At 35.4% G+C, this 18,404-nt stretch overlaps 1 protein-coding gene across 3 annotated transcripts in view; it reads left to right on the plus strand.

Annotated features, from left to right (window-relative positions):
• Elp4 (elongator acetyltransferase complex subunit 4) overlaps window positions 1-18,404 on the plus strand; it is a 224,480-nt gene that overhangs the window by 85,677 nt on the left and 120,399 nt on the right. For all 3 annotated transcript variants that reach the window (XM_021154303.3, XM_029471291.2, XM_029471298.2), the window contains exons 7-8: window positions 2,430-2,618; window positions 17,277-17,385. In XM_021154303.3, the coding sequence (XP_021009962.2) occupies window positions 2,430-2,618; window positions 17,277-17,385 (298 nt within the window). The remainder of the gene's footprint in view (window positions 1-2,429; window positions 2,619-17,276; window positions 17,386-18,404) is intronic.

Consider the following 18,404-nt stretch of genomic DNA (forward strand, 5'->3'; position numbering starts at 1 on the left):
GTCTTGGCAAGACAGTGCCAGGACTTGAACCCAGGACCCTACACGTATTAGGTAAACACTGTGCCACTGAACCATATCTCCAGCTTTCCTCACTATTTATATTTCCCTGTGGATCTCTCTATTAAGAATCTGACCTAGGCCTATTATCATGAGATAACAAGTTTAACAAAACAGACCTTACATTTTTACCATTTTATTTCAATATAAGTTCTCAGTAATAAAGAAAGGAAATAGCTTCTTACTTTTCACAGATAGTATACAAAAATTTGCCAGGAACATGCATGTACTTCTTTTTTTAAATAATTGTAGTAAGATGTATATTAATGTGTCCCTGTGTGCATGAGTGAGGCATGCATGCATGTGCGCACGTCCTTGTGATTTTGGTGCTCTCTGAAGCTAGAAGCAGGCATCAGATCACAGCTGGTTGTGAGCTATGTATTCAGGTTCTAGGCAGAGAAGTTGGGTCCCCTGCATTAACAGACAAACTCTAAACCACTGAATCTTTTCTAATTCATGTTTCTAATATCTGCCTCATGCATGTTTTCACTTCATTCTCCTGAGTAATACACAAATTAAATGCTTTTCATGGGCCAAGATCATAACATAGTAAAAATAGATAAAAACTTTTTATCTATAGTAAATACTTTTTTCTCATCCTAGGTCTCTACATAACTGAGTATAACTACTATTTATATGTTGTATTTATATTATGTATTATATATTATTTATTATATATTATAATTCATTAACCTAGGGATGATTTAAAGTATATACATACATATATATATATATGTATGTATGTTATATGCAATTGCATATATATATGTATGTTATATGCAATTATATCATTGTTGTGTATAAAGGACTTAAACATACATAGATTTTGGAATCCAAAGAACTCCCTAAAATAAGTGCCCCTGGGGATGCCAAGAAGTGGCTTTGCATCTGCAGAGCCCTGCAGTGGCTTCCCAGCCTGGACTCTTCCTCTCTCTCATCCCCTCCCACACTCCTTCTGTCCTCTCCAGCTGTCAGATGTTTACATTCATTTGCACTATTTCTCTTTGTCAATAACTTTTTTAATAAAGAGAATACAGAGATCTGGTCTCTCAATTGGTAAAATAGATTTGCTAGATTGGGTAATAGTAATTATTTAATAATTTTTAGTACAATTTTCTAGCAACAATGAATGATTCATTTTAGGGGCCTGTTTCCTCAGAAAGCCCATTTAAACTGGCACATATGTGAAATCATGGCTTTAAGAAAGAACACCTTATTTATTTTATCAGAAACGTAGTACTGATCTTCTAAATACTTGCATATTCCATGTTTTGTTAACACCTCTTTCATGTGCCCAGAAATATTGCTAGATTGCTAAGGAAAGCATTTACAAAACATTTGTTCAGTAAGAATAACCCTAACAGCAGAGCTTGTAAACACATATGTTGTCAAATACTTACTGACAAGTATCCTTGCTTTAAAAAAAAAATGATTTTAAAATGTTCTCTTCCAAGGAAAACATATTGAGCACCATTATTTTGACTATAATGTCAGTAATCTCTAAATGTCATCTGCTAACTTTTGAAATGTTGAACCTAAATTAGATCAGTAAAAAAACAACTTCATTAAAAAAACCTAGAGACATAAAATACAGTTGTAAACACCTTTGCAAAAGAAGCCCCCATAGCAGTGACAGAAAGACAAGGAGTGCTGACGTCATGGGTTACTAGAGGTGCAGGGTATTATAATTCTAAGAATGCATGTTTACGGTTTTGAATTAACCATTTTCTCTGCTGATGCCTCTAGCATCATATTATTTGGGGATTTTGTTATCATTGTTGTTTGGTTTGCTTTGCTAACTTTTTGGAGACAGAAGCTCTACACACCTGGCTGTCCTGGCCCATGTTTTATAGACTTCACTAGTTTTGAATTTACAGTGATCCTGTTCCTCTGCCTCCTAAATGCTAGGAATGCAGGCAAGCCCCACAGCACATAGTACCTCGCTGCTGCTTTTACTCTCTCAATAAGAATCTTACTAGTCACCTCGAATTTAGACAAAATTCAAGTTTGGTTCTTGTCATGACCTTCATATTTTCTAAAAATTAAAAAAAAAAAAAAAAAAGCTCTCCATTTGATAGACAGCATTTTACTGTGTTCTTAGGCTGCCCTTGAACTCCCATACTCAGTCAATCTACCAGCAGCAGTATCCTAAGTAGCTGGGACTGTTGGTGTACCAAACTGGATTTGTCCTATTTTCTCTCATACTCTTGTCCTCTAGGCATATACTACATACTATCTTCAGGGTAAGATCACTTCAGTTTGTACCGTATCTATCATCTTCCCGATATTGTGAGTTTAGATAAGAACTAGCAAATAAAGGAGTGTTATTAATAAGCAGTACCTATGTATTTACCTCCTCCTCTGTCTTTTAGAAAAAGCAGAAAAACATTTTAAGAATAGGAATTCAGAACCTTGGCTCACCGTTATGGGGAGATGACATTTGCTGTAAAGAAAACTGTGACAACAATCATAGGCTTACCAAGTTCCTTTACATTCTCCGTGGTCTTCTAAGATCCTCACTGTCAGCCTGCATCATCACGATGCCAGCACATCTTGTCCAGGTAAGACCTATTGTTTTTCTTACCTACTGGGAAAATGGAAGAACAGTTTGGCTCTAATTTCCCTTCATTGCTTGTGATATTGGCCATTATTTTATTTGCTCCTTCACTATTTGAATATCTTCTGTGGGTTTTGTCCATTTTTTTTTTTTTTGGATAATCTCATCATCCGTTTGTAAGGTTTTTTTGTATTGATTTAGCTATTCTTTTAATAATTTTCTTCTACCATGTAACATCCCTTTTCTTAGTCTTTTGAAAATACAAGGTTTTTAATCTTGACCAATTTGATACATTTTAATCGACCATTCCCCTTAGTCTTTGCTCTTATTGATCTTGGCCTCTCTTAAGACTTTTTCCTATTTACTTCTAAATATTTTGTACCTTTTTTCTTGTATAAATGAGTCAATACCTCCTTTAATTTTTACACAATTTTAATTTGTGTTTGTAAATACCTTCTGGTTTCTAGCATTCTAACTATTCATTAAGTAAACATGTAATAAACTTTATGGCTCTCTTTTTACAATGTCATTAAGACTAGTCCTTATGGCAGTCCTCCCATTTACTGAATTATAGGAGTCAGCCATAGTGAGCAGCAGCAGTTGTATAGTATAGACGATGGTAGTATTCTTTGCTAAAGGACATTATCATCTCAAAGATGTGATTTCATGCAAGCTTAAATATCTCTTCTACATTAGTGTCTTATAGGAAGGCAAGGCCACACCTTTATACTTCACGGGGCATTATAATAATGTAATATCAATGTGAGCAAAACTTCTCTGTTCAATGTCTGACTTTTCTACATAGATGATCAGTAAATGTGAGTTGAATGAATATTGATTCTCACTTTGAAAATTATTTCTAATCTCTAATTGTTGAAGCTACACATGTGTTTTTGTTCTAGCATACCTAGACCACCCTACCAAATAATAGATATGTTAAAATATCATTGAATTACATTAGTATATATAATAATGCAACATATCCCAAACTTGAGTTTCAATATGACTGAAAATTGAGGCATAAATAACAAGAGAATTTCTACTCATTGGTGAGTAGAATTTATTTTTAATAATCATGATACATTAACTCAGGTTTTCTTCACAGGCTTGTAACAAGTCATTCTTAAATATAAGTTTATGTTTTTATTATGTTAATAACAAAAATATGTCATTTTATGTTATTCTCAAAATGATATTAAATCTATATAAATATTATAGGAAAACTTCTTTTTGTAACAGTGTTAGACATTGTTCATTGTTCATCATGTTACTGTAAAATAAATACTTAAATGGTAGCATTGTTCCTCATGGTGAGCTTGATGATTTGATGGTCGATCTGAAGCTACAGGGAAAAGTTCCGTTATGTGTGTCTGCATCTGCTTCTGAGGCCCTGGCATCTCAGAGCCTTATGTCAGGGGGTCTTTACCACAACCCTGGGAGACGATTATTTCTAGTCTCTGCTTCCCAAGGTGGTCCAATCAGTAAGTGGCAAGGCTTATGTTTCTCCTTAGGTTCTAGCCCCTTCCATCTTCATAGTTATATCACAGAGCTCCTCAGCCATCACAAAACTCTGCAACTTAGCTCTTGATTAACACTGCTATTATTTAGTATTTTTAAGGAGAAAATTATCATTGCAAAGTCCTTATCACATTAGAGTATGTAAAAGATTAGGCAAAAAGTTCCATTCTTGACAAATGACAAATATATGGATGTATGCTTTCTTCTGCAAAATTGCAAGTAAAGAAAAACAGTTGTAAAATAACAACTTGAGTATGTAATTTTATATTTATTTTAAAACTGAATTAAAATTAATGAAAAACAAAACAGAGACCACTCAAAGCTGTATTGTAAGTGATTGTTCCTTTAAAAAGGTCCTAGCCACTGTAATGTCTCTGACAGATTCCCCTTCCTTACATTTCAAGGAACAACAATGATCCTCTCAAGTGTTGTCAGGTCATCCCCTCTACAGCACAATTTAGATGGTTGAATGGCAAGGTCTTGGAGCCAAGGTTTAGAGCCTTTCTACACAATATTGTTTAAACTTATGCATTTTATTGTATCAAGAGAGACCACTTTGAAATAAAAATAGCAAGATTTAAACCAAACAGGTAGGTTGTTTAAAGTTAAACAGCATGATTGTGTTCTCAGAATGGAAAGTGTTGTTAGTAAACCCACTAGCCACCTTCTAATAGGGTAGTGAAGCCCACTTGTAATCCTAGCCCTGGTGAGGAGGAGACAAATGGATCCTCAGAACTTGCTGCAAGCTCCGGGTCTCAGCAAGAGACCCTGTCTCAAAAAACACAGTGGATGGTAGTGGTGCTTACAGAGTAACTGCCAAAATTGACCTCTGGCCTCTGCACAGACATGCATGAGGCAGTCATGCTCACAGACACACCTAATTAGAAACATGAATATACAAAACAGAGAGACTGAGTTTGTTTCATAGTATGTGTGTAGTGTAACTGTAGGCCAGATGTAGTCCTAAACTCTCCCTAGATAGTAACTCATGTAATCCTTAGACTAGGTGCTGATGCTATCATCTTCTCTCAGGTTACACAGCAGACAGTAGACCTGAGTAGTGCCTCTAGTTGCTGCGCTCTCAGCCACCATGCTATGCTGCTTATTCCATAGAGATACTGGCATAGAATCAAAGTAGGGAGAGGATGAGAACAAAGCAGCATCTGATGACAAAAAGAAAGTGTGCCTTTGGAGGCTGGGATGCTTGATAAGTTACTCGGTCTCAGTTAGCTTTCTCGTCTTAGACTCTTCATCTATAAAAAAGTGAAACAAAAATTAATCAATTCAGAGGATGAAAAATATACACAGTAGGCATTCAGTATGTGTTAGCAGTCATCATCAATGCTGGACACACAGTAGGCATTCAGTATGTGTTAGCAGTCATCTTCAGTGCTGGGTTTTACTTCAGAGACCCTCAGGATTGATAATCAGAAGAGAGAGATCTGTCAAAAATGAAAATGTTTGCTGTGTTGCTGCAGTAGAAAAACTGAGAGCAGATCAGAGGGAAACACCTGTGTGGCATGCTAGACACTCTGGCCACCACTCCTTGCAGCAGAAGGAGAATAGAGATCTTCAGTTACCTGACCCTTCTCCTGAAAAACACCTAGCAATGTTTTCTCCTGGATTGGGCTAAAGGCAGACCAGGAAGCACAGATATGTGCTTGTGTTTTAGCAGCATAAACTTCACAAGACTCACAACAGTTTTCGTACCATGACCAGTACTATTTCTGGAGTCTCTAAGTCAGAGTTTAAATGGTGATTGTGTGACTAGGACAGTTTTGCACACTCGCTGCCTCATTCATTCATTCATTCATTTATTCATTCAAATACCGTAAGCATCGTGATAGGTATCTATGGATAAAACATAACAAAGTCACCACCTCAGGGATGTTGAAGATAAGATAAAATAAAACAAAAACAGTATGAATGCTGGTGGTTTGGGTTTGGGGTTTATTTGTTTATTTGTTTGTTAGTTTTGTTTTGTTTTGTTGGTAGTGGTAGGGGTTTTGTTGGTTATTGTTATACTGGGTGTTTTGAAGATTTTTTTTTTTTTGGTCTGGTGTGGGAAGTGTGTGTGTTATGTGTTGGATATTTGAGCTTTGTTTGGTGTTGATAATTGTTTCTGTTAGGAAAAAGAAATGTTATTTCATATCCTTGGAATTTTTGTCATATAATTAAGCATCTTTAAATTAAGACAAGACTAAGGGTATATAAACTATTTTCATCTCTTGGAGTAGTGAAACAGCCAATCAGTGCTCTTGTCTCAGTTATTAGCATTCTGTCAGACTTGTACAGTAATGATTAGTTACCCTTTATTGTACTTTTGGCATGCTTCCCATGTTTAACTTCATTGTAGGGAAGGAACACATAGTTAAGGAAATTGCAAAAGAGGGGGAGAAGTTAAAATAGGGAAAATAATAGATTCAAAACTGATTTCAACTTATTGTTGTAATGATACTTATAAGCGGAGTGAACAAAGGTGATTTTTAAAGTTTCTATTTGAATTATTTTGTGTTCTTACATAAAGTCTTACAACTTTAAACTTGAAATGTTTGATTTGATTTGATTTAAGGTTATTTCTATAATAATACAATAGAAGCTGACAAGTGTGCTTTGAAGTTAATGTATAAAAATAAGTTCTAAATACCTGTTTAAAAGGACTGAAACTATTTAGGAGGCATATTATGAATGTCTTCAGACAGACATGTAGTTTTAAGCAGTTTTCCCTATAAAATTGTAGTATTATTACTCATAACTCTTATACTAGAATATAGTTTAGTATCTGCCTGAAGACCCTGTCTTAAAATATATGTGAAGATGGCTCCATTGAGTGTGGTTCTTTTCCACACTGAACTATGAGGTGCAGTGTGACTAGGAGCAGAGCCACCGTAGTGCCCTCTCTCCCAGCGTTACTTAGTTCCCACATCCCTGCTGAGTAGTTGTTCCACTCGCCAAGAAGCCTGTTAAAGAGCCCCTGAGAGCATGTGTACAGCCCTCCACGTTAATAGTTAATTGGTGAGGATGGCAAGATGAGAGGACAGCCGAGCATGTGGTCTCACAGACTCGGGCAGTAGACAGGCCTCAGCGATAATAACAGCAGATGCTCAGGTTCTCACAGCATAACTGTCCCGACTCTTGTTGAGGCGATGTTATCATGAACTGGAAAAAAAAAAAAAAAAGCTTATATCTAAGAAAAGGAACTAAGCCCTCTTCTATTCTTCTACATGTTAAATTATAAGAAGACTTTAAATCTTTATGTCTAAATCTCTATGTGAGTGGTTATTCTCCTCTGAGTACAAGGAGCACTCCTCCGGCCCTGCTTACTCTTGGGAACGAGTGACTATCCCCTGCCATGCCTTTAGCAACATTATTTTTGGCATAGTGAGCATAAAGGACTTTAAAATGGGACATTTTAATTTCTGTATCTAGTCAGCTATGACACCATCACTTCTTTCTGATCTATAAGTAGCAATTGTCTTAACTATTGGTGAGATTTGTTATCTATCTCAAAATTACGTAAGCATTTTATACTTTTTTTTTCAATCCCAGTGATAGTGTGTGCTTGTAAAAAATGAGAATCAGTAATATTTCTTTCTGGAAATAAAAGCTTAGTTTTGTGCCTAAATACAGTTTTGTTAGCAAAATGAAAAGAAAATAGATTTTCTATTACTTGTATACTTCTCATACAACTCATGATAACTTATCCTTGATTTGTATTTTTAAATAGATTAAAAACACTTTTACCTAAAACTGTCAGGAAGTAAACACTTGGTATTAAAATGGAAGGTTATTCTCCTATACCTTTTTCATAGTTTTTCTTTCAAAGAATATTTACTGTCTCTCTTTTTTACTGCAAATTTTTTATCAGTGTTTCATAATCTACACTCTCTAGGGGACTTTTCAACATACACAATGTAAAATGTTTCTTTCCCTGTGATAATGCAGGAATGAAAATCTCTTGCATTTGCTTAAGAAACATCAGTCAGTGCCTGAGTTGGTTAAAGTTTTTCAGATCAGATTTCAAACGTGAAACTAGACTGCAACATGTTTTTATTTATTGTCATTGGGAGTTGGTGACTTGATATTTGTAGTCAGTCTCTTTATCACATAGATACTGTCTTGCAATGATAACAGTTTTGACCCCAGTTCTTCATTGGATGAAACTCACCCGTGCTCTTTGGCAAATACTAAAGAAAGTGTTTTTTCCTGATTTTAAACAGGGAACAAAGAACCCTATCTCTTAAAAGCTGAAGAGGTTTAAATTTTTATCTTAATTAAAAGCTTTTAAAATTAGTTGATAATGTTAATATGCTAGAGCTTTGAAGCTACTGAAGTGAATAATGCAAAACATCTGTCTGGAGAGAAATGTTTCCATCTGTAACACTGCATTTATTCAATGCCAGAATATTACCAGCTATACCAAGTAAAGCCATGGCTGCCTTTACAAATCATTTATAAGTATCTTGTAAGTGGACTCCAATGAATTTCTAAATTTATCTTTTATTCTTAGATAAATAAGAAAGTATTCTTATTCTTAAAGAACTATTAACATGGAAAAGGTCTCTGCTAAGTCTGACAGTTTGAGTTTGGTGTCCAGAATCCACCTACATGGAAAATGAGAACCAACTCCTGCCAAGTGATCTCTGACCTCCACATGCATAGCATGTCACACACATCATAAACACACACAGATAGATAGATAGATAGATAGATACATACATACATACATACATACATACATACACACATACATAGATACATACATAGAGTCTAATTTAAAGAGTTAAATATAATTGATGAATAATCAAGCTTTTTAACTATAAAATTTTCAGTAATATTTTCCTGTAATTGTTGTGATAATCTAATTATTAGAACTGATTTATATATCTTAAACTATTTTATCTCATTTCTTAAAGTATTTAAAGTGGCTTTTTAAAGGAATACTGGAGAGGTGGCTAACTGGCTAAGAGCACACACTGCTCTTAGGACCTGAGTTTGGTTCCCACCACCCATGTCACGCAGCTCAGAATTGTCTATAACTCCAGCTCCAGGGGGATCTGATACCCCTGGTGTTCACACACACCTGCACACACATGCATATGCCCACACGTAGATACACAGTTTTCATTGATCTTTAAAACTGTACTTTAATAAGGAAAATATTTAAGTATGAAAATTATAGCTATAGCCTCTGTTAATCATAACTATCCATTATTAATAAATAGAGCTAGATAGTCTAGGTATCATTTTTTTTCATGATTACTCTCTTACTCGAGATATTTTCATCAATTACAACCAACTTGTCATTGTTTTAGATCTTAATTAGTCTAAAAGTCATTGTAGGAAAATGACACATTTACAAGGCTTATAAGGTTTTTTTTCAAATGAACTGAATTATATTCAATTCATTTAAATTGTATGCTGCATGTGTCAAATTCTTGTGACTTTATGTAAATTTAGTAAGCTGTAGTTATAATTTATTTTTTAAATAGCAAATAATAGAATTGTTCCAATCCTCTTCCTCTAAAGTGGGATTCGTATAGTTCCCAATTGTTTTCTGTTCATCGTGCACATTAGCACATCTCTCAGATTCTGACACTGCCGCAGCCTGTGTACGTCACATGTGCACTATATATTTGGCTGATTTTCTTGTTCAAAAATGACTGAAACTTACACTTCACAATATCTGTAATTTTCTGTCAACACAGAGCATCTACAGCAGTGTAGATGCATTTTGTCTTAAGGTAGTTATACACATTAAATAAGAACAGGATGTAGTAATTGCCAATCAGACTTGTGTTCATATTGAAAGGGGGAAAATACCTTTTAGAAGCCTTCTATTATGCTTCATCTAACTAAAGTGTATCAAGAACACTATAAGGAAAGTAATCATTTGGCTTGATTTCCACTTTCCTGAAACACCTGGGACAGTGTTTTGTATTGTGGTTGATGTGTAGTCCTGTGTTAGCGATTCTTAACTAAAGGACTGTTTAGGGCCAAGCACAAATCCTCAGTTACATAAAGCGTGGAATATGTCATGGGGTAGAGAGTGAGTCATTGCTAAGGGGTCTGGACCACATCTCCTTTACTGTGATCAGAGCCTAGGCACAGACACAGCTGTTCTGGAAGCAGAAGCAGGGAGTGGCCTGTGTAGTCAATATATGGGAAGTGGATACGAAAACAAACAAACAAAAAAATAGGGAAGGGTCTTTTACATTATTTTTATATATTTTTTAATTAAAAATGAGCTAATAGTTTAATTGTGCATTTATTTCATAAAAATCTTTTATCCTTTGTGTTACAAGCTATCTGAAAAATCTCTGTGGGAAAATAAATGAAGATTTTTAACTTACTCAGATTTTTGCCCTTCCTGAAAGAACACTTAGTAGCCTTGAAAAAATATAGTTATCTCTTAAAACAAAATATGCTTGTTACTATTGATATTTTCCAGCTGTTTAAATACCAGGTCAAATAGTGTGCCCTGATGTTATGTTTTAGCCCTTTGCTATTAATTACATTATTATTATATAAAGAGTTCTAGCTCTTTTAATAATGTTTTCATACCCTACGTAGTCAATCTTTAATGTTGGGGAGTACAAAGGGAGAGATTAAATTAGCCTTGTAACCTCTTTCTCTTCCAGGCTGATGATGGAAAATAAAAGCTCTTAGCCACAAAATGTAACACTTAGAATTAATATTTAATTAGAGCAGCAAACTGTACACTGTGTCTGAAAGCTTCCACACAGTTGTTAGTGCCACAGTTGACCTCCAGGGTTAATAATCACTCACTTCCAGGAGCCAGTGCCAGGTCAGCAGAGGAGAGCCACTAAGAAAGTCCTAGGAGATTAGAAGCAGCAAACCAAATGGCAGGCAAGGATTCCTGGGATGGAGCCTTCTGGAAAGCTGGGAGCTGGAATAGCTTTTAAGCCAGGATTCAGATGAGAACAGTGGGTGAAAAAGCTGATCCCTCCTGTTCTGGGAGCTTCTGGTTGTAGGCCAAAATCTTAGAACAGATTTTTACTAAATGTTTTTGCTGCAGCTATTAACTTACATTGAAAACCAAATATTGAATGATTTTTCTGTAAAATTTAACTAGTTTTTTGTGTAATCATTAGTTCTTAATATTAGTACATAATATCTGCACGTTCAGATCATTAGATTGTCAGATAGGTTTGGCGCTGTACATCTATGCTGTTTTGCTGTGACATGCTGTTTCCTTGTTCCCTGTATAGTTGATTTATATGGTTCATTTCTATATTATTTCATTACAGAGCATTACACAGAGCCAGGAAAGAGACTGAGAAATCTATAACCCAAGACTTTTCCTTTTAAATCATATGTGGGTGTATGTAGATATAGCTATATAAAGAAGAATGATTTAAAGGCATAATTAATTTTAGAAAGCTTATATTATAAAGCACATCTAGATCTGCTTATGATGAAATTAAATTACAAGTTAAATAATGAGACCTCCTGGTGAAACATTGGATCCCTATATATTAGAAAAATTCGTATGCTAAAAGTAGGGTATTAGAAGATGTGTGGATACAGAAGACTGAAAGGAGACACCTTAAATAATTTATTGGTTATATCTTAAATAATGAAAGAAAAGCTAGTTGTGAGTTGAAAAGGCAAGCAGGTGAGGGCCTTGCCAGCAGAGGGAGTAGTCCTGTCTTCTGTCAGGTTCCTGTCACTTCCCCACCTGCCTCAGCCTTCCCCAGCCAGTCTCCCATCTGGACCTGGCTCTGGCTGCCTCTTCCTAATGACAGGCTATCATTTTGTGCTCAATGTGGTATTATTCTAAGCTGATTTTAAACTTTAGTATCTTTAACCTACTGCAGCAGCACAGACACTAACTGGACACTGGGGGATGTCTGCGATTGCATTCTAAGAGATATAAGTATAAAGAAGTAGAATATATCACTTGAAAGGTCCTCATGAAACAAAACATAAAGAACCAAGTATCGAATTAATTTCCATAATGTAAAATTAGATGATGTAAAGTTTTGGGGAACGCCTGAAATTGCTTTTGAATACTATATGTCATTATTTATTCTAGCCTATTTTTATCGTATTTTCTGCATCCCATTTCTGAAAGCCTTCAGAGCATGTTCTGTTAATATTTAAGAGAATGTTGACTGAAAAAAAGGCAAAACTCATAAATATCTACTCTGTCAGTTTAAACAAATGGTATTTCTAAAATCATGCTCTAAAACAAATGAAGAACCACCCTTTTCAAAACAAAGTTAGAGCACACAGTTGATCAGCTAGAACACACACACACACAATGTGGTTTCATTGCCAAGTCCTAGTAATGTGTAAAAAATCAACAATTTCTTTCTCCTTTAAGTTAAAATAGATTTGTCCTTAAGGTACTCTGTGAAATGTTTTAAGCTTTTTTTGGGGGGGTGGGGGGTGGGGAGGGATGTTTGTCTTTGAAGTTAGATAAGGGGTAAATAGTGGTGTTTGAGGTAGAATACATTCCATACTTCTTATATGCTAATTCTATTAAAGGGAAGATTACAAAACAATGATTGTGATGATTTTGTTCATTATTTTTGAGCAGTTTTATCTGACAAAATTATACCAACTGACTTACAATGTCTATTAAATTAAATGTTGCAGATTTAATATGTTTTTGAAGTTCACAGTTTATTTTAGAATATAAAGACAACTTTTTGAAATTTAAATGGAACCTACCTCTTAGTATTATCACAGAATAACATTCATACAAGGAAGTAATAAGACAAATGGATTTCATAACAAAGAAATATGCACACTTTTCAGAAGAGGTTCTGTCTCCCAGGCTCAGCTGTGGGACACCCACACCCACATGCACACCTCCTGACATGTAGTCCTCACACAGAAAGGAGCTTAAATATCCCTTCTCTCTACTTGGACCCGAGCTTTGTCCAGATGTGATGTTCACAGTGTCCTCAAATGAGAACTCTCCTCTCTTATTCTTTGCTATCTTTCTTAGATAGTTAAATGGAGAAGCCCAAGAGTTTATTCTTGACCCAGTGTATGTATGCTTTATACCAGTTGGTAAATTTCTCTGAAGTCTCTTGGAAATTAAAATGTTCATTAACTAACTTTTTAATCTTCAAGTTAAAATATTTATAAGAAATTTACTCTGTGCTGCTACAAATTGTGTCCTTTATATTGTTGTAATTTGTGTCATCCAAGTAAGGAAATGTTCAGTAGACTCTGCTAGCTAAGATTGTGTATTAGAACAATTGTTGAAGCTTTATAGAACAGTAGTTGGATTTTTTTTTACCTTAAAATTGCTATTTTAGCTTTATGAGCTTTGAGTTGAAATGAAGGTTTAAATTGATCTTTGAGAATTTAAAATTCTTTTAATGGATTTGAAATTTTCTAAATAAAAATGTGCTACCATTCTTTCAAAGCAAGCAAACACTCAAAGCAAAACTCACCAGGCTCTTGTGAAAGGGAGAATAAAATAGCAGACAGCTGGGTAGTAAGCTTGGCCTTGTTTACTTGCAGTATATCTGATATGCATTAAGTTTCTAGAATTAAGAAATTATACTGAAACAGAAAATTTAAGGACTCTTTCTACAACTTATGACAATGCCATCTGAGAGTGCCAGCAAACTCTTAAAACTCGTAGACACAGCTCTCTTGTGTTCTGGCTTCCCTCCTAGTCATGTCTCGGCTGCTCTCCAGAGCTGACAACTTTCACCCAGGAGCAAAGGCAGATTGGTCTAGTCTAAGAAGGATTTTTGAGTCATCCTAGATTTCCTATCCAGATGGGCAAGGAGGAGGGATGGCAGTGTCATTGTACATACTTGGGTGATGTCATTATGGCACATGTGCACTATAACCATTAATTTAGTCATGATGACTAAGTTCTGGTAACCTTGTTTAAGTATTTCTCACTTGAAACTTTAATTTAGCAATTTCAATATTAAAATAGGAATGATGTTCAAATATATCTATTATGACTTGATGCATAGATTCTGTTACTTCTTAATTTTCAACTAAAGAGCAGGAAGTTTCACATCTTTTCCAATGTGGGGGGGGGGGAACTGTTTAGAGTCCAGGAGGATACGAATATAGAAGTTCTATGTCAAGAGCTCCACTCTAGTCACTATACTAAAAATGTCTGAGCACTAGTGGCCATATGATGATTTTATGTGCAGTGTGTTCCTGACAAACTGAACCATGACTATTATGTTTCCAAGGGGTTTCTACGTGCATTTCTTGTTCTCATATAAATTCACCTACCTTCATCCAAAAGACCATTTAGTATTAATACAGTGACTTGAAGGACCTTCTTATAAACATGACTCTAAGATAATATCACATTAATGAATCATATTCTAAAAGGATCTTGAATATGCACAAGCAATCACATATTTTTGAACTTTAAAAAAACTGCACTATCATGCCAAAACATTTTTGTTCCTATAAATAGCTAGAAACTCATTGTGTATATTATAAAAATAAAGGTTATCTCAATCAGAAATGTAGACATTACTCTTTTATAGTTTTCCATTATTCTTATTCGATAGATGTTCTCGCTACTTTATAATTTTCACAGCTAGGCTGGTTAGTTACAGTGTGCCAACTTCTGCAGAATAGCTGTGCAAACTACAGTAAGGTCGCTGCTAAATGGAACTTCTTTCATGGAAACAATACAGTTAAATGTTTTTCTTGGCCTAAAGCATCATAAAACCTTTCTAGATAGATTTTATTTTATAATTAATAACAGTGACACAAGTATGGAGCTTAGAAATGCCATAAATAAAGTACATGAATAAGTGAACACACTTCTGAGAAACGTTGAATTCAGGCTGCACATGCCGCTTTAGATTTAGAATCCATTAGTTTTCTTTGATCAATCTAATTAATTTATTGCTTATAAGCTGTCTTTTAAAAGACCTAAAAAATTGATGTCTTTCAATGTCTTATTAGTTAACTTTAGGGTTAAATGAGGAAAAGAAATAACAGTGTTGCGTTAGTCATTTAAATACACAGCACTTTTCTGTTACAACAGAATTAGAAGAGAAATTAGTCCATCTTTAAATCTTACAGTTCTGTTAATTATATAATTGAGAAGACCCAAGTTGATATGCCTGAAATCTTGAATAGGTGAATTCTAACAAACTCTGATATTTAGACACAAAGACTGTCTTTTATTTAGAGATAAAAGTAAACCTGACCTTTTAGGTTAAGAAACACTGTCAGTAGCCTTGCTAAGCTCTTGCTCATCTGATGGTCCGTAACATCAGTACTCTTCTCAGTTGAAATTATACTAAAAATGAAGTAATAGGATCCTGCTGGTTATTATCCAAGATTCTTCTTGATAGGGAACCACATGGCTTTTCTTCATCTCCCACTTGTTCTCACCCTTTACTATCAACCCAGCCACACCCCACCCCCATCCCAACATTGTTCAGTACTCAGCACAATGAATCATTTTCAAGTTGACTCATTGTGAACTGTCTCCCAGCTGTTGGAATGTCTGGCAGACATTTTTGTTTGGGTGAAGAATAACTGGCTGAAACCCAACCTGGATGAGTTTGATAGAATGGTCTTTGGCTGAGGGAATATTGAGAGGAGCATGTTTCTGGCCCCTGAAGCCCCTGTTATTTCTGGAGGAGGACCGTCCCCTGTGGCACTGCACTGAAGGAAGGAATCAATCTGGATTCTTTTCTCACCATTGACTGAAGAATCGCCTTAAGAAAAATAGCCATTTGCAAATATTCTATGTATTTTATAGTGTGTCCACATAATTGAAAGTTTTTTTTTTTAGGTTAAGGAAAACTTGTTTACACTATCTCCTTTTGAGACCACAGATGAGAGTCTGAATTGCCCTCCTCACAATATGCACACCTCCTATGGAGGAGCTACAAATACTACCTAGAGTTTGAGCTACCCAACCATTTCAGCAGAATGTTTGGGTCCCAGCCTACTGTGCATGTCCCTTTAAGCATACAGTCTCAGCGCACCCTCTTTTACTCTCCATCCTGATCACTCTTCACAAAGGTACTTAAGAAACAAGATCAGCACTAAGCCCGGTACTCATCCTGAAGCATTTATAAAATGAAAATCTCTGTGGTCTCTCCTCTTAACAGCAGACATAGCAGCAAACAGACCAGTTTTCTTGACTGCCTTATATCTCCTATCCTTTTCATCTAAAGTTAGTTTTTAAATTAGTGGATCTTACCAAATATAAAATGAGAGTTTCAAAATTCCAAAATTTCACGAAGGATAATTTATTTTAACAAATCTATATCAGTAGAGCATAAATGTCCTGATGTGTTATATAATTAAACTTTTCAGGCTTATCAACCTATCAGGAATCCCCCCACAAGGAATACTGACTTTCCATTAAGTAAAATAATTGCAAAAGCAACTGGCTAGTCGGTGATTTTACTTTCCTGGCCATGAATTCTGAGTGGCTTGGGGTCATTACTACCTTAGCAACTGGGTATTAAAAGCATGCTTATGTATTGTTTTAATCTAGCACCAGGACATTCCCTAAACTGTTCTGTTTAACACTATTGAATTCGTCTCAAGCTGTGTTCAGGAAGGTGTCGGCCATTGGTCAGTGCTAGGCACAGTTTCTTTGCCTTTCTTTGTTGTTACTCTAGAGCCAGATGGCAGCATCTGGAAAGGGCCACAGGAGACTCCAGAACTAGCCACTTTACATCCCCTTACCTGGACCTTCCCATGTTTTGAATATGTAGCCGGACCTGAGGTGTTATTGGGCTGAGACCCAGTCCAAGCTGACGGGCAGCAGTGAGCCTCTCACCATGCTTGCCGTGTGCTGTCTATCTTTCTCAGCCCTACTATCTGCCAAGTTCTCCAGTGTACAGGAGCAAAGTCATGAGAAAAGCAAAGTGTAGCCCCTGCATTAGGCCAAAGGAACAATACTTAATGTTTACTATGAAGGTTTGCCTTGCCTTCAACTCTTCAAACTCACATAGAATACTCATGTAGATCAAATCACTCAACTAGGAGACTATTTCATCTGTTTTTCAGACTGTAGTACATTTAACTTTTATTTATTAATGTTTGTTACCTCCACTAAGATTTGTAAGATGGTATAGTAGCATTGTGTAAACGTTTTATTTTGTAATTAATTATAACATGAGTATTCCATTTCCATGTTTTTCAGAATAAATCAATTACTACTCGTGTGAGAAATTTGTCAGATACAGTAGTTGGTCTGGAATCCTTTATTGGTTCAGAGAGAGAGACCAACCCATTGTATAAGGATTATCATGGTATGTATCATCTCTGTCGTGAAAAGCACATGTCCTGAGTGTTCCTCACATACCCGAAAGCATCCTTCTGCTCTCATTACAACATCTGCTAGAACATGGTGTTTATTTTATTCCATTGTCAACGTTTTTCCCTCCTGGTTAATTTTCTATTTAAGCTATTTATCAAACTAAGATTGCAGATTATAACTGAAATTAGTCAAACCCAGGATCTGAAGTATTTTTGTGCCAGTGGCTTAAGGTTTATATGAAATCAGCCATGTTTGAAATAAGTATATTTATAAATGTCCCTAATTTTAAGATGCACAATATAAACTACCTCTGTTCTTAAGCATTTTGAATAACAAATACTCACCTTGTAAGAGTGTACCAGCATTTCTGTGGTATATACAGGTTTATAGTTTGCAGAGCTAGCTATGCGGTAAGGTACATCCCAAACTGAGATGTAGCTTATTGGTAGAGCATTTTCCCAATATGCACACGGACGTACGTTCAGTCCCCAGCACTAGCACTTTAAATGGGGGGTACATATTACCTTGTCACCCTGACATACCTAAACCCAGAAAAGTTGATTGAACATTTTACTACATTACAGGTTTGGTTTGGTTTGGTTTGGTTTGGTTTGGTTTGGTTTGGTTTGGTTTGGTTGATGGTGGAGATTGAACCTCCTGCCTTGTGCATTATAAGTTATATTATCATTTATAAGTGTTCATTTATAAACTTACTGAAATTGTGTTTTATATTCTAAATATATTTTGCTTAAAACATTTCAAAAGTTGAACTGTCATTCTGAAACAGATTCTGAAATCTCTGAATGAGTAAATTATTCCTCATGTGTAATGAATAATTATATTTGTAAACTTTCTTATAATAAGAACCTGAGAATAAAATAATTAATGAGTTATATAAGGACTCCTATCTTAATAATTACCTGACAAGTACATGTACCATGAGGGAAAATGAGAAATGTGTTGTCCTTATTCCTATTAAGCATACTTTATTTACTAAATAAGTATGTATGA

The sequence above is a fragment of the Mus caroli genome, unplaced genomic scaffold (genome assembly GCF_978045245.1).
Source record: "Mus caroli unplaced genomic scaffold, Mus_caroli_1 scaffold_2, whole genome shotgun sequence".
Taxonomy (NCBI): domain Eukaryota; kingdom Metazoa; phylum Chordata; class Mammalia; order Rodentia; family Muridae; genus Mus; species Mus caroli.